The following is a 25,658-nucleotide window of genomic DNA, read 5'->3' on the forward strand; positions in this document are numbered from 1 at the left end:
CCAAAATGTTCAGATAATTTCGCCGGAAAAGCGACATTACCATCAGCTTGGCCAACAGCTGCATCCCCTTTCTGATTCATGCTCTTCTTCCTCCTGTTCTTCTTCCTGTCAGTCATGGGAGACGCTTGGCCCGGATCTTTTCCGGCCGTCCCTTCAAGGCCGTCTGACATTAAAAAAGGAGAAAAGAAGATAATCAGTTGCTGTGGCGGTGGCAGACATTCGAGGTTGAATCTGGTGCGCTACACTTGCCAACACTTTGTGCTTTAGCGGACAGCGATGAAGGGCAGCGCTGCAGTCCTCTCTCGCCCCCTTGTGGCGACAAAGCGCCGGACCGCTCGTCGGCGACGGACAGAGTGGACGGACACAACTGAGGAACTGAGAGAAGGTGAAGATTTTCTGTTTATCATGTAGTAAGAACACATTTCACCTAGAGACACTGCAAAAACACCAAATCATACCAAGTATTTTTAGTCTAGTTACTTAGAACAAAACAAACTTACAAGCAACTTTTTAGCTTGTTTTCATTCAATAATTCCTTAATATTGATTTTAAAAAGTACTGGTTCCACTTGCAGATTATTTCAATTATAACGTGGAAAAAATGTCATGTTATAAGTGAAATAATCAGTCAATGGAAATAGTTGTTTGTCTTAAATGTTTCTTTTTCTTTTTTATAAATAGCAGCTCTCTGTAGGTTCTGTGTTTAGCTTCATGTTGCCTCATCAGAAACACCAATAGAGGCACTATATTGTACTTACTATTGTTTTTCATTCATTTATGAATGTAAGTTTCAAACAAGTATTTAGTAAGCAAGCTAAATATTTAATTAGCAATGTAAATATTTTGCTTCAACTAAAATATTTGGTTAGCAAGATAAATATTTAGCCTGCTAACTGAATAGTTAGCTTTAAACTGCGACATTTATAAATGAATAAAAAACATGGCAAAAATATGACTTTAAATAATGAATCTGCCTTTTTTTTGACAGACTAAATAAACTAAATTATTGCTGTTAAACTTTGACTGTGTAACTTTACAAATAGCACCCATCCTTCTCTCAGTCACTGTTGGCGTAATGATTGCCATTAGTTTAGATTTTTGTTGCTGGTTTGTTTCATTTCCCATAGAAAAAAAGTTTGCTAGACTATGTTTCTTTTCTTTGTCAGAAAGTTTTCTAAAATGTAGTTTATTTGTTTCTTTCGAAAGAAATATTTAAGAAAAGAGAAAACATGGAGTGTTAAGTTACGCAATATTTAAAACTAAACGAGGTATTCAGTTACAAAATTCTGCCTTAATACCAATAAATATTAATTAAAAGTATTATAAGGATCTGTTTAATGCCCAGCTGAGTTGGCTAACTGATTCGGCGTACCAGTGCTGGTGCCGTCAGCTGCGGCCGGCTCCTTGCTGATCCCGTTGACTCCAGGTAAAGCCGCCGGGGGAACAGCTGAGGGTCCGGCAGGTGCGACGGCTCTTGGCGGGCGTTTCCCAGGAACTTTAACCGTCACACGGAGCAGGTCGATCTCCTTCCCGTGGGTGTTCTGTGTGTAGTCCTGTGATGGATGAGATGTTAAATGTTTTTACCTCGTTTAGCGACATGTTAAGGTTCTGTGAAACGGTGCCAAGATAAAACTTGGGGTGTCCAAACGTTTGGTCACACAGACCAAAGTCGTCGAGTCAGATGTTAAAATTAAGCAAATAAAGTCACTTCTTCTTTTTTTTTTAAGAAATGGATGATATTCATTGCAGATCAAAACCTTAAAATTAAAAAAGACCCAGACTGTGATGTAATGTGCACAAGGCGGCCATCTTGTTTGACCAGCGCGTTTTAGAGCTTCTTTTATTTGGTCTTTGCATTCAGGTCAACTCTATGACAGAATATACAATTTTCTTTTTAAATCAAAATAATACGGAAATATAGTTTTAATATTGCCAGAATATAGTCGGAATATTAAGAGAATTTTACACCAACATGTAAAATAGCAAAAAATTAATTTGTTATTAAAACAACTTTTCTCTTGTAATTTTCTTCTGCCTTTATTCTGATCATTTTATGACTATATTCTCGTAATTATGTCTTTGTGCAACTCACAGATAGGATGATTGAAATAAAAGCCACTTTTTAAATTTCTTTTAATGTCATTTGTAATTTTTTTTCTTTTTACTAAAATTTAGTATGAAAAAAACCTGAGATTTTACTTTTACGCCGTATTGCCCAGCGCATGTGTGTATAATATTATTTTTTTAAACAATATGCCAAATATTTGTTTTTATAACAACCCAGCTACATGTTTACAAGATCTCAGAAAAATAATGAACTCTAGAAACATAGATATTTTTTCAAACTCTTAATTTTTCTCCTTCCAGTTCTGCCTCAACACCCTCAAAGTTACATTTACAATTTAAACATAACCAACAGGGATTCTAGATGTCAAATTTGCTCAGATTTCTGTGTATAATATTCTGTATATAAAATAGAAATTATTCAACAAACAATTTGAAGCCTTTTTTTCAGAATCCTTTCTATAAAATCAACAAGAGTTCAAATCTAGAGCTGCACAAAATGAGGATGTGTCCTCTAACGTGTCGTTGCGACTGTAAATCTGCAGATAAGCGCTCTCCAGAGGCGGCTGCTGATGCTTTACGGCTGTATCGATCAGGGCTGGACGCTGTTTTTCTTACACTGGAGCTGGAGTGATAAGACAGCGTGCCATTGTTGGACAGGGTGACGTATTTCTTCTTCCACTCCTTATTCAGAGAGTTGCCACTCCTCTTGAACAGGATGCCCTGATGAAAACAGACAATTGCAGATTTAGCATGACACACAGTCTGGCTAAATTTAACTAGTGCCTTCAAAGCAGCTCAGAGCTTCTGTATTAATAGAAACACGCTGGGGAAAGGTTAGGAAAGATGAAACTGAAAGCTGCTGCGAAAAGCAGATAAATTAATTTTGGTTCCCTTCTCCTGTCTGAAAAGGGAACTGGAATATATTATTTAGTTCCTCTGAGTTCTATATTTTTGTTTGTAAAGAATACAGCCACAGTTAGTTATCGATTAATCAATAATTCTGACAAATAACCATCAGAATAATCAATTAATTGACAATTCTCAATTAATCGGATTAAAAACTGCCTCACTGCAGATTTTTCATTTAAGTGTTTCATGCACAATATTAGGAAAACATTAATAAATACAAATAAAATAATAATTCCTTTTGAAGATAAGAAAATAGACATTTTATTGCCTAAAATGTAATAGTAGCATTCCTATTGTGTCCACTTGATCATTTGTAGGAAAGGATACATCTGCAGCTAAAACATACTCCTAACATCAACATGTGAAAAGACTTGGTATTAATGCAGTGTATTTTTTGATTAACCAATTAATAATGGAATAGCAAAAGGTGTTTAGTGAAAAAATATTTTTAAAGAATTTGAACTAGGTCAAGCTAAACCTGCCAATTGAGGGGTTTAGGTAGAAAATATTCACAAACAAAAAAGTTTTTATCTTAAATGCAGAATGCATGCATACTGCGTAGAGTCTTGGCTCAATTACTACTCTGTGGTGTTCTTTCAGCAAATTTAATGATTAATCGATTACTAGATTAGTTCACGATTATTTTAGTAATCAATTAATCATGAATAATTCAGTCTTATTTGATACAAAGCTGTGACACAATCTCCTGGAAACTCCTTCTATGAATAAATCATTTAAAAAATTTTTATCAATTAATCACGTTTAATCATTTCAGCCCTATCTGACCCAATGCTGTGAAACAACAGGGATTTTCCTGGAAACCCTTTCTATGAAGCACTCATTTAGAAAAAAAAATATCGATTAATCACAATTAATATGATTAATTGTTTCAGCGCTAGCAAAAACAGCACAAACCTGTTTGAGCGGGACGCCCCGCGCACCACTCTGATCCCCCTTCGAATCACCTGCTTTCTTGTCTGTGTCCCGGTTCTGAAACAAACCCCACAGAAAGCAATTTTTAATCCCAACAGAGATGAACGACAGGGGAGCTGGATGGAAATGAGAGTGAAATGACATGAGAGGGAACGCTTGGCGGGGGACTGACCTTAAACAGGGAAGGTCGCCTGGGGATGGACTTCAGACGCGAGCTGCCGCCCCCCTCCACCTGAGCCGCCCTCAGGTCTCTGTGACCCACCACGGGGGTGGAGGGGAGGGAGCAGGCGTAGCTACTGCTGGGGCCATTACTGGCCTGAGAGGGGAGGGGGAAATCCAGAGGTCACAGGGTCAAGATGGGAATGGAGATGAGAAGAAGGAGATGGAGAGAGTGAGGATGATGTGAGTGAGTGATGAGGTGATAAAACGTGTCTGAGGTGGAGTAAAATTAGACTTTAAAGACTTGATTTATATTTAAAATCTATATTCACTGCAAAAATACAAAATCTGGTTACCTAGGCAGATTATTTAACTTATAACAATACATTTTTCCCATGTTATAAGTGACATAATCTGAAAGTGGAACTTGTACTTTTTAACAATATCAAGGATTTACTGACTTGCAACAACCTTCTTTATCTTACTGAAATTTTATTTGCAAGTTATTTTGTCTCATTTCAAGTGTACCAAGACTTGATACACTTGAACACTAGAAACTAGAGTAAAAATATTGTAGAGTTTTTGCCACCATTAAAAACATATTGCCATATGTTACATCTCATAAATTTGAGATTTTTAGGTTATTCAAAGTGATTTAATAAAATTAAGGATGCTGCTTCATTTATCAACTGATACTGATTAATAATTCACTATAACATTTATTCAAAGCATAAAATATTTATTGCAAATTGTATTTTAAAATATGACAGCATAATATATTACAATATATTTAATAATATATAGGGACTTGCACTTTTCATATATTAAAAAATATATTACAATATATATTTACACAGGCATGCTTTATTAATAAATAAGGTGCTAATCAAATATATTCATTAATGTATTGTCATATATTAATCTGCCAAGCTACATTTTATAGCATATTACCCAATAGTACTTTCATATATTTCTGATAGATTAATGTGTCAATTCCCTATATATTTGTCAATATATTTTAACATATAGGATAACATCTCAGCTTTAAAGCTGCAAGTGACACTGAAAGTAAATAAATTCTGTTTTATTGCTTTTGATGTAGCAAAATTACATACTTTAGCTAGTATGCTAGCAGCTAAAGCTAGCGAGTGCGCTAGCTCTCATGCTAGCACACGTCGTATCACGGTGACGTAACGGGGTGATGATAACGTTAGAAAGCGCCCTGGTGGTACCTGTCCGGGCAGAGACGCTGATCCAGGTGTGGATCCTCCAGAGTGACTCGGCGAGGTGGGAAGAGATTTACACGCCAGCAGCGCCGCCTGTTTCTTCTGCGCTACGATCTTCTGGGCGGCTGAAAAGCACACAGAGCTCCGGTTGAAATGTTTCGTCTCTGATTAAGATGGCGGTCAGGAAGAAATGAGCTCACCTTCGGAGAAGACCCGGTCGACGTTGAACCCGTAGGTGGCGCAGGTCTCATAAAACAGCGAGTGTTTCACGTCGATGCACAGCTGGCGGGCGCGCTGGTCCTCGATCACTCGGGGGTTGGTGCTGCTTATTTTATCTGATCGATCCAGGATAACAAAAAGATATTAATATATCTTTATTATGTAACAATATTGGTTGATGACATACAAATGGTTTTTCCAAAATGACAAATGAATACTGGAAATTAATAATAATAATAATAATAATAATAATAATAATAATAATAATGGCATAAATGATTTACGAGTTATGAACGTTATTTTGGTCAAAATTATAAAAAATATTGAAATTATAACATTTCACACTTTTTCTAGTTTTAGCTCAATTATGGTATTGAAAAAATAGATTACTGTGAGGAAGGATGGATGGATCAATGGATGGATTGGGAATTTACTTTTTCAGCTCTAACATCAACTATCCAATCCAGTCTTTCTAACTAAATAACAGTTTATTAATCCAAAGGATTTTCCCACGTTCATCTGTTTTGGTGAGTTAAATCAAGTTTAATCCCAGGATGAGTAAATCCTACGGTGTAATCTGTGAGATTACCTTGGGTTCCCACCACGATGACGGGGATGTCTGAGCGGTGAGCACTGAGCTGGCTGTAGAGCTGGTAAAGCTCCTGGAAACTGGCTTCATTCTCCAGACTGAAGACCATGATGACCGCATCGACCCAGCTGCAGAACTGGAAATCAAAACAAAATGTTAGCTCCAAGCTAGCCTGGTAAAAACCCAGCACATCGTTCAATGATTTGGACTCTGTCGAAGATTTAAATGTTACCCAATTGCTACATATGTAACACACCAGTTTGACACTACAAACCTTTCTTCAAATTGCCTGATCTTAAACAACCATCATCTATTGCGAAGAAAGAAGTGCTGAGCCCAACAAGATGGCTGCTAATGATAGTATTTGTAAGCGAACTGAACTGCTTCATTCCCTCCGCTGCTATTGCTGCAACTACAGGCAGACTTCAATTCTAAAGTAAAGTAGAAAAGCAACATAATCGTTCACAACTTCTCTTTCTGCTTGCTGATTGGTCCATTTGAAATTCTACCGGAGTAATCCATGTCAATGGGAGAAAACGCAGACGAAACAGTGAAGCAAGATTAGAGTTGAGAGGAATTGCGTAGCTCCAAACAGATGATTCAGGTGTTACAGACCTACATGTTTACGTAAAACACACCTGTGCGTCAGGAGCTCCAGCTTCCTCCCGGATCAGCAATAGGTGACTCTGACTGTCCACCAGAACTTCCTTTTTATACCTTCCACCTGTCAGCAACAACAAATCAACGGGAAGGTAATTTAACAGGCCACTGAGCTGCAAAACAGCCAATCAGGTAACGCTTTAATTTAAAACAAAACTGTTTCTACCATCAGGCTTCTCAATCGCAGCGTAACTGCCTGTGATGTATTTGTTCACCAGCGCTGACTTTCCACTTTTCAGGCTACCTAGAATGCCCTGAGAGAAAAAGGAAGGAAATACATTAAAAAGAAGTAGAAGTTCTTCATGGTCAGCGATGGAGAACATCTCAAACCAAACTGTCAGACTTAATTAAAACTGTAATACAGATTTTCAGTTCCTTTCTCACTTACTGATTTAATGTCTGACTGAATTTGTAAGTGACAACACTGGGTAAGCAACGTTCTAACACCAAAACTATCGCTACTAAATAAGATTAGGGCTAAAAGGATTATCGTGAAGAAATTGTCAACTAAATTAGTAATCAATTAATTGTTAACTGAAGTGTATAGAATAAAAAAATCTCCTATTAAACACCTATCTGGTGTCCACTTATGAATTCAAAAAATAGTATTTTTAGCAACAGATGCGTCCTTTGCAACAAATGATCAAGTGTTCATTAATGGAATGCTACATTATTGCATTTTAGGACATAAAATTGTTGTTTTCTTATTAAAAAGGTAATTAAACTATTTGCTTATTTGCATATTTTAATGTTTCAGATATTGTGTATAGAAACGCTTAAGTGGTTAAATGAAAAATCTGCTAAATATGTCAATTTTTTATCCGATTAATCATCAAGATAATCGATTAATCGCTATAATAATCTATGGAATAATTGATTACTAAAATAATTGGTACCTGCAGGCTTAGTGAGCTTAAATAATGAGAGCGTAATAGAGAACTCTGGAGCATTTCAGTGCAGTTTTCACTTAATCAAATGTTTTGCTTCTATTGTAATAGAGAACAAGATCACAGACATCCAGGGACTTGGTCAAAAGGAGCCCTGGTTGCAATCTTTCATCAAACTGAGCTAAAAACGGAAGATTTCAGAGTAAAGAGCGACCAAAATCAAGATCTTATCACAAAAACAACTGAAAATCCACTTTTGTCCTGACCAAGCAATAGAAAACAATTGATCCCCCAAAATTTAAAGGCAAATGTGCAAAACTCTTGCTAGAATTAACAAATATATAATTTTCAATTCATGAAAATGTCTTTTGTCTAACTTCAGTTGAAATGAGTCAAAGGTTTGGACATTGATGATCTAAGAGATTGCAAAGTAAGGCTGTAGAAGGAGTTAGCAGCAACAATTAGACCACCAGTGAATTTTTATAACTAATTATCTCTTAACGTGGTATTTTAGTCCCTGCAGAGTACATGTTATTAAATTAATTCAATGCTGCTTTAATTAAAGAAAAGCATATTTTAAGGCTCTCTTTTACATCTTTATAACGGTTGTCAGAAAATTTGTGTCTGTACTTGCACAAATGATCTCAGAATGCATTATCTCCTTGTACCGTTTGCAAAAGCCACATTTTTAATAAAAAGCTGTAACTGCTAAAGTCAACATGTGAAAAGATGAGGCCTTTCTGCTCGATTTATTAACAGTCTAGGGTAAATCTGGTGATTATTTTTTGGATTAATTGATTAATAAATGAATAGTACAAGGTGGTTAATATGAGACTTTATTAACCGAGTGAAACTTAAACAGCCACTTGATGAGTTTTAGGTAGAAGATATTTACGGACAAAGTTTTTAGTTTTTATCTTAAATGCAAAATGTAGATATTTTTGTACAGTTTTGGCTTAATTACCGCTCTGAGCGTGCTGTTCTTTCAGTCTGTCCTAATAACAATTAATCAGTTACTCAATTAGTTGACAATTATTTCAATAATTGATTCATTACGATTAATCCGATTAATTGTTTTAGCAACACAAACAGGCAAAACCCTTTCTATGTTTTAAATGTAAAATGATTTGCCCATATGGATTTAGAATTTTATTGTAATATTTTGTGGTAACTTTAAATATTATGATAAAAAAACTAATATATACTTATTTCAGGTAACTGTATGGCTGTGACTGCATGGCACAGCATTCAGTGTCTCAAGCACAAATATTATTCTTGAAAAATATCCCAATTTCAAAAAGGCTTCTTCTGTTTCTTAAAAAAATTTATTTATAGCACTAATCTGCACACAGGAACTGCATTTAATCATATTTTCGAATTTACAGATATTTATTGGTGCTTTTCTGAAACAAATGGTGGATAAAAAAGCAAAATGAACATTTCATATTGTACTGTTAGTTCTATTTTTTGTTTATCACTAATAACTGAAATGTATCATAAAAATAAATCAAAATCTATATCATAAGAAATTTTTCACAATCAATGATAAATGATATGATGAATACCTACACCTACTCCTTCCTAAAAAAAATAATTGGACAACTTTAAAGGCTTAATAAAATATGACATGCTTAGTTTATTGTAAAAGTGATTTTAATTTGTAAAATTATGACATATTTTAGGGACTTCCAACTTGACAAGTCAAAAAGTTAAAAATAGGAAAACTAGTTCATGTTTAAATGGATTTTACTGGGATGAAAGGCATAATTTTCCCACAGAGCAACTGCTGCAACTCGGCAGAAAACCAAACGTCAGCTACTATAATATGTTTCCTGTTATGCTGAACTGTGCAAGAAAGAAGAAAAAAAACAGACTCTCTACAGTTTTATTCCTCAGAATCAGTTTTTACTGTGAGCTGAATGTGTGATCCATCAGTTGCAGTGATGGAAACTCACCACTCTCAGCTCCGGGATGGATCGGCTCAGCATCCACTCCTGACTGTTGGCGATATTTACTAAAAAGACAGGCAGAGACAAATCTTCAGCGAGCTGCAGACACAGGGAGGGGATTCATCATGTTGATTATACACAGAGAGGAGGGCAGCCATCTTAACTGCCTGTTGGAAGGGGTGATAAATCACACATCTGCAATATGAGTTGCACGGGTGGTCCTGCAGGTCACAGTTATGAATATAACCTTTAATTCACAGCGGGGAAACCAGTAAGCTGCAGCCATGCTGCTCTTTATCCACTTAGCTGTCCTTTATTTAAAGCATGGCAAAAGCAGTGTGTTGCTTGAAATCAGATAGTTTGATTCATCTGCTGTTCAAAAATGTCTTAGCTTTTCACACCGTCTCCTTCCTCAAAGTAGAAACAGAGCTAAAATTGATAATTTTAGCAATCCAGAATAACAATGAGTCACTGCAAACTGAGTAGGCAGAAGTGAAAGACTATAAAAAGTGTTTGAAATGTACTTCCCCACTTCAGAAAAATTATCTGCAAGGGCCGGAAAATCCCTCTACTGCCAAAACGATAAGACGGATTTAAATGCAGCTAATGCTATATTATCGGTTAAGTAAAACGTTTAGATGTGTCTCTGCTTCAGCACGCTTGAGTCAAATAATGACATGATTAGGAGGACTCTGGAGAACTCTGGAGAACTTGGCAGCTGATAGTCTGATAAACTCGGTTAGATTAGGGATCAGAGTAGCAATGGTTGTTACATTTTCACCTGATCATGTTCATTTTCACTCTGCACTGTTAAACAAACCAACCGCTTTGAGAAACCTGTTCCCCTCCTTGCCTGTGGTGGCGCTGCACCAAGAACCACTGAAGGAAACGACACAAAGACCTCCGAAGAGTTCTGAGCACAACGTCCTTCTTTACTAAATGTAAACTAAAATGGAGTGGTGTCAGATTTTAGCGGTTGTAGGATTTCCTTTTTGCCTACGAGCCATTTCTCCTGGTAACGCTAGACTGATAGTTTTGGTTGTATTTACCCAGAATACCCTGTTCTACAGCTCACTTGCTGCTTTTGAAGTGGTCTCTGGTCTGCTTGGCGTTCATATGCATTCGAACTGTACCAGAGTTCTCTTCAAGCAAACCGAGACCTAGCGTTGCATTTACACCAGCCCTGTTTAGTTCGTTTGAAGAAAAAGTTCCAAAAGCAGTAAGCGGGCTACGGCGCATGGCATTCTGGGTAAATATAACAAAAACAGACTCGCTACTCTAGCACTACCTAGAGAAATAGTTTGTAATGCTCTGCTAAAGACAAAAGAGATATGCTACAGCTGCGATAATACGACGCTACTCCAGTTTTGTTTACATTTCTACCAGAAGGAAGTTGGGCTCTTGTCTTCTTCAGTGGTTTTTGTATCGTTTCCCTCAGTGGTTCTTAGCGCCCCCACAGGCGAACGGTAAGCACTTTTTTTAAAACTGTGGGGTTAGTTTTATAGTGAAAATGTAACAAATGTTGCAATTTTGGTCCCCAATCGAAACGAGTCTACCGGACAATCAGGTGTGAAAATACTCTCGGTTTGTTGAATCCAAATTCTTCAAGTTAACGCCCAAAAACAGGCAACAGTCACAGAGGTCTAGGAAACTTTCTCAATCCCCCAAAAATTACTTGTTTTATAATTTGTAACTGATAGTAAAGAGAGTAACAGATACAAGGTGTGGCTGTTTGTGTCTTTCAAATACAAACTAAATCTGTGGCAGACGAATGCATGGTGAAAGTGGGCTTTCATGCGAGCTGCTGCTGCAGTCTGACTCTTTGCAAACACAAAAAGGGCAATCCCTACCACACAAAACACACACAGGCACACACACTGACAGTCTGTCTCATTGTGTCTTTCTGACTGAAAGCCCTTTTTATGGCCCGGTGCTGGAGCCAGAAGTGATTAGACAGTGAAGTCCTTCAGCTGCTTCGCTGCGCACATTTCCACAGAATCCCAATTACCTCAGAATCCCAATTACCTCCACTCCAACCACCCAGTTTATATGTGGACACTCAAATATTCAACTTTATTCTGTTTCTTTTAAGCCTTAAAACCTTCCCCTTTATCTCGAATATACTTCATCCTCTTTCGCATCTCGTCTTCCTCCTCTTCTCTCCGTTCCATCAGGCGCTGCTGCCTCTGCAACAGCAGCAATACTACTGTAATATGGCAGGCCGATTTAACATAAAATCGGTTCCGCCACACTAGATATCTTTAATTAGAATTTTATTTCCCAAAATACCTACTTGAGATATCCATAATTACTTTCTGACTAATAAATGACGTCAGATTTACAATTAATTTGTATGGGAGCCTTAATTCAAGATATCTACAATGAATTACTATCAGAAACACACGTCAGATATCAACAACTGAATTATGACTAGTCAAAGTACATTAAAGATATCTCATGTTCTCATGTTCTGTGCTGATTAGTCATAATTCTAATTAAAGATCTTGAATGACACCATAAATCAAGATACCTTATTTTAGATAGTTTCGGTTGGTGCAAACTACGTTGCAGATATATTGAAAGCAAATAATGACGAGGCAAAGCTAAATAAGAAATATCTAGAACTATAAATTTGATTCGTCAAAAAAACTCCATCTCCAACTAAATTAGAGATATCTTTAATTAGATGGCTTTTTCTATTCGACATATCTTTAATTAATGTTATGACTAGTCAGAATGATATTACTGATATCTTGAATTAGTATTTTGTTTAGTCAAAGCGTTACATATTTTCGTAGCATTTTGAAAATTCAATACAACTGAAAAATTGAAGAAAAAAAACAGACAAAAGACTTTTGAAAATGCAACACTGTCAAATTGGGAATTCTTTGTAGAGTTCAGAAGCAGTCTTCAAGTTCACAAAGTTTGTGTTCTCCAATATTGCACAGAACAAAATGCACAATTTTTAGTTGAGGTATCTGGAAATGAAATTCTGACTAGCTATAATTATGTTTGCAATATCTTAAGTTGTAATTATGGATGTTTGACTCTTCAAATGACAAATCCTGGTGACGTCATTTAAAATATCTTCTTGAAATGAATTTTCAAGTCCAAATGTAATTGAAGATATCTGGAATTGTTATTCTTACTAGTCAGAATGAAAATGCAGATATCTTAAATTACTGTTAAGAACAGTCAAAATTGAATTTATAGATATCTAGAATGTAGAATGACTTATTGTAATGTTGCTACCAGTCATATTTTTGGAAACACTGGTATGCATGTGTTTTATAGGTTTGTATTTATTTCTGTTATTGTGTATCATGTCTGTTTGTTTTGTATGTCTATGTGGACGATGAGTCTATTGAATAAACCAACTAGTCATCTAATTACGGAAGCGATTTTATGTTAAAAAGGATTGCCATACACTTTTTAATTAACAGTCTGACTAGCCAGAATGACATTACTGGTATCTACAATTAGAAAAAACTAATTGTAGTTAGTTAGTTAGCAGCATTTTGAAATTTCAATGTAACAAACAAAACATTTTTTGGGGGGAGGGCGAACGGATTTTATGTTACAACGGCTTGCCACTGAAGAACGGGCGGCACGGGTCTGACGGTTGCCATGGCAACACTTCCTCCTGCTCCTGAGCTTGTGCATGCATGTGTATGCCGTGCACACGGAGGCCAGTTTATGTGTGTGTGAAACGGCCTGAATACACAATGAGTAAACGAATAAAAATAAAAAAGACATGCTCTGTTGGATGTAACAAATCTTTAAATCTATTTTTACTGAAATCCCTGAAACGCCACATGTTTTCCCCCCCAGTGAATTTAAATAAAACCAGACTGAAACAAATAGAGAGAGAGAGAGAGAAAAAATGAATCTCCAGCTGCAGAAGGTGCCGTGGGTGGAAAATATCAAAGACATGGATTAGAAATGTTCCCGATCGGTTGTGGCGCCAAACAGATTCTCCGGTGACATTATGAGATTTAAACCCACAGTGGGAGAAAACAAGGTGCACCAGTGTGTGGGGTGTCAGTGTCAGTGTGTGTGAGGGCTGATTACCCCTGCAGCCATGTGAAATCTGCCCCCCGCTCTGAGGGGAATTAGATTAAGTAGATTAAGACGATTCTTTTGGCAATCATCGCACCAAACGGCAGTTTTTGTTTCCTGTATCATTCGGGATCCAGATGCACATGGCGGCAGGAAAATGTTCCCAAGCCACGTGACTTTATTACAGCCTGTGAGAGGTTTCTCTCTAAAAAAGATCAACCCCACCCAATTCCAGCCTGACTCATTTCAAATGGATGCCTCTGCACAGAGGAAGAGGACATGTTCAGAAAAGATCCTGCAGAAAAGATGCTAAGGGAAGATCATGTGCTGCAGAGTGACGTAGGGCTGGGCGATAAATCGATTTTTTTTATCAATTAGTCGAATTTTTTGGGTCTTTGAAGATCTAGTTTAAAATAGCAAAGAAATGAATAATTATACAAGATCGTTTCTCATTAAAACAATCTTTTTCCTCATAATTTTAAGACATTCTTTTGGTAAAATTGTGTCTTTATTCAGCTAATATTATGACTATATTCTAGTTATGGACTCTTAATGTACAACTCACAGGAGGGAGGACTGAAATAAATAAAAAGCTTGTAAAAAAAACATTAATTCCTAGCAAAAAGTCATATTGCAAGAATACAGTGATAATAGTACATAATAAAGTCATACAACAACAACAATACGAGAAAAAAGTGTTAATTTACCATTATACAGTTGTATTTCCAGGAGAATTAAATAATAATTTTATAAGAACTCCTACATGAAAAATATCAAAACTTAAATAAGGAATGTTGAGCATTTGTTAAAATTATGAGAAAAAAATTGTTTTAATAAAAAAGCTTCTTGTTAATAATATCTAATGCGACCAGCTTCTTTCTTCATTCAGCTGTTTGCTCAATGGTTTCAAAGTCCTGAAAATAATTTGACGATGTTCAAAATGTAAGTATTTCCTGATCTGTAAAACTGACACAAAAGTATAACTTAAGACCTTCTAGTGAATTTTTGACTCATTCTGCTAATATTATGACAATTTTCTCAAAATTAAAATATTTACTGTCATTTGTAATTCCTTTTTTTTTTTTTTAGAAAACAGCATAGAAAACAACTATATTAAATGTATGTTTAAGTCGCATTGCCCATAGCTGTATATAATAATAACTATCATACTACTATTAATAATAATTGATAAATTTTATTTATAATGTCCTTTATATCTTAAGATGAGGTATTGTAGCTGCCCTGGGGTAGAAAAGGGCGGGCAGAGCGGTAATCGAACCGGCAACACCTGCCGCTGTTGCCCCATGTTTTGTTAGTTAGGGCTGGGCGATATGACTTAAAAATAAAATCTCCGATTAATCGATTTCCTCTTTCTTTTCTGTAAAACATATAGCAGCTTTGTACACATTAGGTCAGGCTACAATATTTTTGTCTAATTCTGAGAATATAGTCATATTAACAGAAAACAAGATCAATTTTAACCAAAAACAAAGAACAGGTTTTATTTTAAGCCATATCGCCCAGCCCTGCAGTGTTTGTGACCTCCTACCTTCCTCCTCGCTGGAATCTCTCTGTATATAGACAGGAGGAGCTGCGGATGTTGGCCCTGCCGCCCCTGAGCTGCTCTTGGTGAAAATGCCACTGATGAATTTGAGCATCTTCCTGTCTTTAGCAGAGGCCCGGTGACCCTGCTGCGCCTGCTGGGCGTCCCTGGCCAGTCCCAGGTCCTCGGAAAGGCTGTTCAGGTCGCTGTTGTCCAGCGTGCGGCTTTTACCCTTACGCGCCGGTTTGGGGACCTGGTTGGCCGGAGCAGGTAGGGAGGCCGAGCCCGTCTTCAGCCGGTCCTTCCTGGGGATGTCCCTCATCACCGCCGCCACACCACCTCCGATGTCCAGAGACATCCCAGTTTGAGATTCGTCTCGTAGGTCCCTCCAGGCTTCCGGTCGGCTTGCTTCGGCCCATGATGCCCGGCAGGGACCCGGCGACCGCGTCGTCACGCGGCAGTCCTTCCGGTCGAGGCTCTGGGCCGAGGTAGGGCTGCGTTCCCGACCCTCTCTGCAGTCGCGGCCTCGGGTGGCCACGCTGCTGTGGGACTTCAGCAGACTCACGGGCCGCTGTCCCGCTGGCCGAATAGAGAAGCTGGTTCTGGTAGGACTTCGGCTTGGTTCGACCAGCTCCGTTGGCAGTGTTGTGATCAGTGACGGAGACCAGCATTGCATTGACTCAACAGCGTCTACAGACCTGGTCTGCTGGATCGTACCTCTCTCGGCAGGTAGAGGGATTGAGAGGTTGCGTGGTGGCTTTTCAGGGGCTTTACCTGCAGCATCTACGGTATCTCTCTGAGGACTACGAGGTTTTCTCTCTCCAGCTCCATTCTCAGCCGCGATCGGAGCTCCAATCTCTTCCCCTGGACTTCTTTCCTGGTCGGCCTCCGCCTCCTTCTCCTGGGTGCTTTTCTTGGCCTCCCCGCCATTCTCCTCCACAGCCTCTACCTTCACCAAGGTGAGGGAGATGAGGTAGGTGGTGCGTTGCTGCAGGGCGCCTCCTCCACTCATGGGGTCAGGCTTTGGTGGATCTCCAGTCAATGAATGAAACCGGATAGAAGACCACGAACAAGTTTGCCAGTTTGTTGAGGTATGAAGGATTCCCACTGCTCAGCGGAGAAAAAAAACTCCTCGGAAGACTCAACTTTAGAGGGACGACTGGTTTCATCCATCCCTCAAATTCCTGTTTCAAAGTTTCTTGATTTCAGTCACAGATTTCTTTGCCGATCGTCACCCTTCTTTGACATTTGAGCAAAAACTCTATCAGCTTTCTCGCCGTGCAGCCCAAGCAGCTCTTTTGTTCCTGGAAAGAGCCAATTAAAACCTATCACTGCAGATGCAAACCGCTACTCAGGCACTCGTCTTCATTATCATGCCCGATGAATCCTTCCTGATGGCAGTTGTTTACCCATTCTGGAGGGCTGTTGGGTCCATGCAGCAATAAAAATTAAAAAAAAACCTTGATTCAGATCAGAATAGCAAGTGCCCTGCAGTGTACGTCATCAATAACGAGAGGAAGACCAGCTGTTTAGTGGACAGGTGAAAATTCATTAGCAGCGTGGCACAGGACTCCCGAACCGTGATCATCACCATGGGTGAGTCTGGCAGAGTGCGCCGCCTCGCTGATGAGGAGGTGCCGGAGGGGATCCGGAGGAGAAGCCAGCAGGAGTCCGGGTGGGTATGAGGAGATGTCCATCACGCTCCTGTCTTCGACTCCTGGAGCACCTCTGTCCTCCCAGCGCGTCGGGCGTTGTTGCTGAGCATGGCACCGCGGAGGAGGCGGTGAGGATGAGGCGAGTCACCGCTCCGAAGCCCTCCGACCGTCACTCGGGTTCAGCGGGTCCGGAGCACATCACACACCCTCCCTCCTCTGCGTTTCACCAGGAGTCTCCGGCGCCCCTCCCTCACCAAGCCCCTCCTCGATCCAATATGGAATCCATACAATGCAGAGAGATCCGTGTTTCTTCTTCTTCTTCTCTCCTTTCCCAACCACTAAGACCGTCCCTGCTTTTTTATTGCTCGTCCCATCTCCATCTCCGTCCCCTCCCCTTCGGCTGGTGGTAAACCAGCGGTGCACACAACCACCCACACACACACGCACACACCCCTACACACACACACACACACAGTGGTTGAAAAAAGCTGCTAAACGAGGCGACATTGCAGGAGGAAAGATCAGTGACAGGGAGAGGCAAGCAGGCAAGGTTAAACGGCAATGACAAACAGAAGGAGGCAGGAAACAAAGAGGAATAATTTTTTTCTTTCTCTGTGTGTGTGTGTGTGTTTCTCTTTCTTTGTGCATCACTGCTGCTGCTGCCTAGGTTTCATCACCATCCTTCATCGGTCTTCAGCTGCCTCTCCGTGTTTGTGTGAAAAAGTGTGTGGCTCCTCCTCAGTGGGAGGCTTGGCTTATTTGTTGCTAAGGTGTTACAATCTTCCTGGCTCTGGTGGCACAACCATCCCCTCCTCCTCTGCCATCCTCTGCCATCCTCTGTCATCCTCTGTGTTGTAATTTCTCCCAGGGTATAAAAACGGTGTTTGTGTCTGTGAGTGAGTGTGCTGAATGACAGAGATTTCTGCTGAGTTTATTGATCTGTAGTCTATTGCCTACTAGTGTGTGCTCATTAGTCAAAGCGGGTGAGCTCTTGGCTCCCAGCGTGAGACATTGATAGCATGTTGGACATCAATAAGACAGACACAATGCAAACGTATTAAAAATATTCATTTTACTTTGCATACAATACCTTGTAAAAATACTTTAAAGCTTTGAAATTCTTCATATTTTGTCATCCAACGTGAAGCCGGTGGGTCATTTTTTGTCAATTCTAGAGAGATACAAACTTTTCCCACCAACACAGGAGGTAAAACGTCCTTATGGTAAGATAAAAATCATATGAGAGTAATAACACGAGAATAAATTCATAATATTATGACAATAAAGTCAAAATAATACCAGGAAAAAGTCATAATAATATGAGTATAAAGTCGTAAGAATAAAGTCATGATAATACGAGAATAAACTCAAAATAATATGAGAATAAACTTGTAATATTAAAATTATTATATTTGCAGAATAAAGACATTAATGACACATCACATTTGTAATATGATAATAAAGACATAATAATATCAGAATAAAGGTGTAGTAATACAAGAATAACATCGTAATAACATAAGAATAAAGTGGTTGCAATAATACCAAAATAAAGTTGTAAGAATGAGTATAAACTCAAAATAACGAGACTAAAATTGCAATAATAAAGTCACTATATTATTAGAATAAAGATATATTAATGCAAGAACGAAGTTCCATTAATATATCTTGTAATAGTTGTAATAGTACTAGAATAAAACCGTAATACTACCAGAATAAAGTTGAAATAATACTGGAATATTATGAGAATAAAGTAATAAAAAAATTGAAGTTGCAATAATTCCAGAATAAAGTTTCATGAGAACTACAAGCAGTGTTGCTCCTGCGTTAAAACGATGATCACCTTCTGAAACTGCACTTTGGTTATCAGTTTGACAAATAAGGAAATACTTCCTCTTTTAAAACGCCAGCATTAAATTATCAGCAGCAGCAGCAGGACTTTGAAACGACTGAGGAAACTGCTGAGTTTGTTTCGAAGAAAGAATGACAGACTGGAAACGGTGGTCAGATCGTCACAACTATTCAAGCTTTTTTCCCATTAAAATGGATTTTTCTGGTAATACTATTCTCTGATATGGCCCTACTCAGTTGTATAAATGTAGTACAGAACTTTACAAATTATTTATTTCTTTAAAATAATAAAACTAGGAACTATATTCCTTCTGCTGCACCATTATGCACTACTTTGGCACATAAGGAATAATATAATAAAATAATAAAACATAAGGAAAATATGGGTTGTGATAAGTTCAGGAGTTCTGAATAATGTGATTATATTCAGCATATCTTAGTTATTTGCTCAGTTTTGCAATACATTTTTAAGCCATCAGATCATGAAAAATTAACCAGTAGATAGAAATGATCAAAATACATTTGACAGCAACTTTCAGGTTATTTTAAAGGATTAAATAAATATTCTGTAGGTTTTCTTCTGTAAACTACATCTTCAAAAGCAATTATACAAGAGGAACTGCTTCAACACCAGACACGCTGCAGCAAACACCATTACACACCGATCGCTTGAGTTATTACCGGCTGTAATTTCATGTTAATTACTCTCTGGGGGAAGGGGAAAAGAAGAAAAAGAAACTGTTTGATGTGAAATATTTCCTAACACACCAGTGCACAGAAGCCTTCTCCTCATCATACAGGATATGGCGGTCCACCTGCTCCGCCTGGTCCCCCTCCCTGCCTCAGTCAGCGAGAGGGCATTAAAGACTCACACTGAATACAAAATAGCTCTGAAAAACCGCCTTTGGCTCATGGGGAAGCTACACATCCTCAGAGGAAACAGAGAGTAAACAGAGAGCTGAAGCTGTGTTTAAAACACTGTCTGAGCGAGATGCAGCGCATGCTGCAGGTTGCATTGCTGCACTGTGAAATTCTCCTTATTGTGACACATCTATCTGAATAACGCATGCACACGTCCGAACGACGCTGTCTCCCCAACACGCCATTTGCACATTTGGGTGGGAGCTGTCAGATGGCCGGTGGCCAAGGGCAGTGGTCATGCTGGCTGATTTTTCATTTCTCCTTCACTGTGAGCTGCTGCCATATTTCTCCACTCCATGCTGCAGTGAGCACCATATACAGTATATATATATATATATATATATATATATATATATATATATATATATATATATATATATATATATATATACTGTATATATATACTGTATATATATAAGAATTATTTTCTTATCACAAAACAATTCTTATTCTTTTGTGATAAGAATTTTAATTCATTGTTATGACAAATTTATACTCTATTTAGTCATAAATTCTTAAAGTATATGATGTAAGAAATATTTCATTAGCTGCATAAAAATAATCTGATGCAGTAATAATTCGGATAACACAGGTTTGTGTTACAAATGTCAGATCTCCACACAATAATCCAGGAATGGAAGCATTAGGCAACAGTTTAACATGTAAAGACATTTTTTTAATTATTTGTAAAATATTTTATTTTATTCAATATTGCAGTAGTTTTTGACATTTCAGCTTCCTATAGCTCCCAGGAGAACCTCCTCATTTTTTTTTTTCTACTATTTTCAGCTTTTTTCACCGTTCCTTTGACATACAGCCACTCGACTGCATCCAAGAGAGCGCTGGCTCTGTTTTTAGAGCCGGGTCCCAGCGAGGATTCTCCAGCTTTGATCCGCGCTAAAGCACTGACACTGAAGCAGACTAATTATACAAAAACAGTTTTCTACTCATGATATGGGGGTCAGGCCTTTCATAATGTATGAAGATCAGCCAGTTCTTAAAAACACCTCAAAGCTAGCCAGACCTGCCCTGAAGCCGACCTCCAGTGGAAAATTTGAGTAATAAACTAAATATTCTGATCTCACCAGCGATACGTTTAGTTTCCTCAGACTCAAACTGAAGACTTGATTACTGGGACTGAGTCTTGAAAAGGAAAATTAAAGAAAGAAACTTGCTGCTATCTGTTATCCCTTTTATACATAAAACATTCATTTAGTAATCAGTTATTCTATCAATTACACTGATGATTAATCAATTAATTAGATAAAAAATGGGCACATTCTTTCTCCTTAAACCTTTTTTATATACTATATAAGAAATGCATTAAAAGAAGAATATAAACACATAATTGAGATAATTTTCAAAACATAAAAGTTAATATTTTATTGACAGAAATGCAATAACATAGCATTCCTTTGCTGAATTTTAGTGGATTTTAACCGGGTGAAGGTAAAACTAATCCATTTGAGAAGTTTTGGATATTTCATATTTACAGACGGAGGTGTTTTTACAGGGATAATTGTATCTAAAATGGAAAAATTTATGTATATTTTGTACATTTTTAGCTCAGTTTCTGCTGTGACTGTGGTGATTTTTTTAGAAAACTACCACTATTTCGAGTCTAGTTAACGATTAATCGGTTACTAAATGACTATTTCAAAAATCGGTGATTAGTCGTTTCAGCCCTACATGAGTTTAAAATGTCCAGATTCATTACCTGAATAATTTAATTTGTTTACTAATTGTTTTGGACTTGACAATACATCCAATTTGTTTTTATTTTTGTGATGTCTTCTTGAAAACCAAGTGCCTCGAGTTCATCTGCACGACTTAAATAGCCATCTTGGAGGAAATCTGGATTGTTTTCAGAAGCACTCCAAATAGCTTCCTGCTAATGGGAAGATCTGGCAATAAACTAACTGAATAAAGGACCATTTAAATACTGGAGAGGTGATTAGCTGGCAGGCCGAAGGAAATGAAATATAAACACAGCAGAGAGAAATTTAGAGGAAAACCTGAAATCAGAAAGAAACCCTCATCTTGGAAACAAGTTCGAAATATAAATGAACACAAAGATTAAACTAAAATTATTATATCTAAACAAATATACAATAAAGAAATGATCAAAACATAAACTGAGTTTCTGTGTTTCTCAGCTATTGGCTAAAATATTAACTTCTTCATTTGTTCTCCCCTCTTAAAAAAACAAACAAATGTTTAATCCAAAACTAAGTATCTGAAATATTTCCATAAAATATCCTGTCTGCACAATTATTTCCCTGTTTTTTGTAAAAGTTTTCATTAAAACATTTTAAATGCTGGCACTACCTTCAACTGTACAATCTTGCTCAAAATAAAATCTTCTTATTTCTAGTTCTGTGTATTTTAGTTATGATCTCTTGTGTGTACAATCAGCTTGATATACATATATTTTTTAAACTGAAACTTTATAATACTCTTAGATTAACTTGCTGTGATTTCTCTCTTCTAAACAAATGCTAAAGGTTAGCTTGTTTCTTTAATTGCTGTTATAACAGTAATTAAATTTAATATTATTCTGAAAATTAAATGCAGCAATTATTTAGCTCTCAATGAATTTTCAGAATAATATTGAATTTAATTACTGTTACAACAGCAAGTGGACTACCTAATTTGGTCCATTTAGGTCTGGTTAAATCATGAAATAACTATGATTATTTGTGTTTTGGGAAAGCTGAATTTCACTTGCAGCAAGAAGGTCCTGGGTTCGATTCCCGGCCCGGGGTCTTTCTGCATGGAGTTTGAATGTTCTCCCTGTGCATGGTGGGTTCTCTCCGAGTACTCCGGCTTCCTCCCACAGTCCAAAAACATGAGTCAGGTTAATTGGTTTCTCTAAATTTTCCCTAGGTGTGAGTGTGTGTGTGTGCATGGTTGTGTCTGTCTCTGTGTTGCCCTGCGACGGACTGGCGACCTCTCCAGGGTGACTACGCCTCTCGCCTGAAACGTTCCCTGGAGAGGCACCAGCAGCCCTTCTGACCCCACTAGTACAGAAAATGGATGGATGGATGGATAAATTTCACTATCCATACCCGCACTGTATAGATCAGCCAGTATCCACAAATAGAGACAACATGGACAAGCGGTGAACCTTCACTGCTATTACTTAAAGAAAATTACTCCAAAAGATTCCCTTAAGAGTATGCAAAACAACCATAAAAGGTCATAAATGTTCACTTCTTGTTTCCCAAGAAACATTTTGATTTCTAGTAAAACATTTATGGACCGATGAGATATCAAACTAACTTACAAGTACATTTTTAGCAAGCTGTTGGAGCTTGTTTTAAGTCAAGAATTCCCTAATATTGATTCAATATTGGTCAATATTGGCAGATTGTTTCACTTATAACATTATAAAAATGTCTTGTTATTTAGCTAAATAATCTGTCAGTGGAACTAGTTTGTTTTCACCAATATCAGGGAATTATTGTCTTTAAACAAGCTGCTATATCTTTCACTAAATTTACTTGTAAATTAGTTTTCTTAAGATATGTGGAGTAGAAACTACTAAAAAATAAAAATACTGCACAATCTTACTAGTCATTCAAATTCCTTATTTCAATGGCTAAAAATTAAAGATAATTAAGTCATTTTGGGCTGGTCAAAGTTTAGATTTTGTGTCTGCTTTTGAGTGAACTTGACCGTTCATCCATAAAACCCTCCGATGTTTATAAAGTAAAATAGTTCTCCAAAGAAGGTGAGGTCTAAATTCCTTCATTTGAAAATTGCATTTTGCATCTAAAATGTTTAATTTTGGCACAAAACAAAAGAAATTCCTAAGAAGTGTAAGGTAGTACAAAAGATTAAATCTGTTGCATTCAATATATAGTTCAGCCAGAAAATCCTACAGTGACACTATTTAGATTAAATAAAATATATGTATCCCTAAAGGATTTTTGTTCACAAGCTAACTTGATTTTGCCTGCTTGCAGTTCATTTCTAAAATAAATGTTGCTGCTAACTCAAACTGGAAATAAATGTAGAGGTTACAATGCATTTTGCAACAAAATCAAGCTCCATCAGACAGTGAGATCGCAGACAAATTCTGTAAGTACAATTTTTGTCATCTTTCCAATAAGCGTTATCATTTTTAGCCGTACAGTTTGAGAACTTCCCTTCTCTGAAGGTCAAGCACGCAATACTTCTACAAACAAAAGGCAAAAGAAAATGTGACGTTCATTTCTAAGGAACCTATCTGTGTCACATTTTGTCACTTCAACAAGAAATATAGGAAGTAGCGATTCAAGGATGTGATGTAAAACTGATCAGCTTCAAGTAAAAGCCTTGCTTGTATGAGAGGAAGTGGCTTTGAGGGCAGTTGCAGATTGGCAGACAGGAAGTAGGCCACACAGCAGGTTTCGTCTTGCTACTATGGCGATGGCTGCTAAAGGATGTTGCCATTTAGTCTCTCTAAGTCCAGAGGCCGACTGATGCTTAATGCTGATGCAAAACAGGTACCAAGAGGTAATTTTTTTCACGAGCAGAGAGGATTGAGCGCAAACTTGAACACCTTAACCTCAGGAAAACACACCGAGTCACACAGACGGTGACAGGAAGCTGAAAGGAAGATATCAATCACCCACACAGTCTTATTTCCTTGCACCACACCAAGAAAGCTGATTTAAAAAGTAATGAGGCTGATGTATGCATGCCGTTGTTTCCTGGTTATTATGTCAAATGAGAACTTTTGTGAAGTTAGAACAGCTTTTTGTGTTCCTCACCATGCAGACTGAGATAAATAAAAGTGAGTCATAATGCTAATTAACGGTTAGCTCACCTTGAATGCTGTGGAGGTAAACTTTAAGGCCCGAGCGCAGAGTTTGGTTCTCCACTCTGTCAAACTGCTTGAAGAGTCTGTTGATTGCACTCTGGAGGGAGTCATACCTCTTGATCTCCGCTTTTATCGCAAAGGAGGAAGCTGATTTAACGTTGCTGGTCATCCTCACGCACAGATAAGTCGTGAACCGAAGCAGCGAGATGCTTCAGCCCATTTGAACTCCGGCTGCTGGTTTCACATGAAGAACTCGAGCTTGAGACGAAGAAGCACCAGAAGACGAGGTGAAGTCAACTCAGGGTGTCGCTCTCTCGCTCTTTCTCTCTCTTTCTAAACCACAAAAGTCACATCATGACAACGTGTTCAGCTTCCTCTGCAGGTTTGAGCCCAACGGAAATCACTTCCCTGTTTCAAACTGTGCTCTCCTCTGCACGTCAACCCTGAAAATGTAGTGAACTGAAATTTACCAAAAGAGAAAGTGGAAAATTCAGAATGTGACGACTAAAATCTCCCTGAAAGAGGCAACTTAAATTTAACTTTGCAAACATGTTTTTTTTCTCTAAGACAGAGAGAACATAGACTGAATTATTTTAGAACAAATCAGTTTTACATAAACAAAAACCAACATTCTCATCTTTCCAAATCTGGAGCACAGAGGTGGAGGTATCATGGTTTGGGGATGTTTCACTGCAAAAGGCCATATTCTAAAAACAGGATCTAACATGAATCCTACCGTATACCAAAATGTGCAACCATCTGCAAAAACAATGTTAAGACAGAAGCACACTTGATGACCTTATGACCTCATTAGTCTCTCCTATCATTGTGAAGAAAATCTACCTGACTTGTTTTTAAAATATAGCTCCAGCACACTGCAGATATTTGTTTATGCAGGTCTCTTGAGATCAGATTGTTTTAGCGTAAAAAAACCCAAACAATTATTCAGGCCATTAAAATGATTTAATAGCTTAATAAAGAATATTGGTTTGCAAATATAATGTTCAGGAATAGTTAAATTCCAATAAATTTTAGCATCATTCTTGATCATTTTTAATAATATTTTGACTAGAATTAGTAAAATAAAACCCTTATGAATTAAATGTCGTCATAAATCAATATTCTACAATAACATTTGGAAAATCTTCCTAAACTGAGCTGCTGACATCCCATGACATAAGACTCATACAGCAACATTATTTCGTCAGAGGCTTCTTTAAATACG

General features: G+C 37.7%; 1 protein-coding gene across 5 annotated transcripts in view; it reads right to left on the minus strand.

Moving 5' to 3' along the window:
- agap2 (ArfGAP with GTPase domain, ankyrin repeat and PH domain 2) overlaps positions 1–24,802 on the minus strand; it is a 29,833-nt gene extending 5,031 nt beyond the window's left edge. For 2 of the 5 annotated variants that reach the window (XM_032559659.1, XM_032559653.1), the window contains exons 1-13: positions 24,440–24,802; positions 9,604–9,662; positions 6,928–7,015; positions 6,740–6,825; positions 6,102–6,237; positions 5,494–5,628; positions 5,300–5,418; positions 4,081–4,224; positions 3,891–3,965; positions 2,682–2,786; positions 1,372–1,552; positions 250–375; positions 41–163 (exon numbers count right to left, since the gene is read on the minus strand). In XM_032559659.1, coding sequence (XP_032415550.1) covers positions 41–163; positions 250–375; positions 1,372–1,552; positions 2,682–2,786; positions 3,891–3,965; positions 4,081–4,224; positions 5,300–5,418; positions 5,494–5,628; positions 6,102–6,237; positions 6,740–6,825; positions 6,928–7,015; positions 9,604–9,662; positions 24,440–24,602 — 1,540 coding nt within the window. In that variant the 5' untranslated portion in view covers positions 24,603–24,802. Of the gene's footprint in view, positions 1–40; positions 164–249; positions 376–1,371; positions 1,553–2,681; positions 2,787–3,890; positions 3,966–4,080; positions 4,225–5,299; positions 5,419–5,493; positions 5,629–6,101; positions 6,238–6,739; positions 6,826–6,927; positions 7,016–9,603; positions 9,663–15,205; positions 17,291–24,439 lie in introns of those variants that run through there. The other 3 variants (XM_032559629.1, XM_032559637.1, XM_032559644.1) reach the window with 3 other exon arrangements.
- Positions 24,803–25,658: the final 856 nt, after the last annotated feature.

This window comes from Xiphophorus hellerii, chromosome 1, assembly GCF_003331165.1.
Source record: "Xiphophorus hellerii strain 12219 chromosome 1, Xiphophorus_hellerii-4.1, whole genome shotgun sequence".
Taxonomy (NCBI): domain Eukaryota; kingdom Metazoa; phylum Chordata; class Actinopteri; order Cyprinodontiformes; family Poeciliidae; genus Xiphophorus; species Xiphophorus hellerii.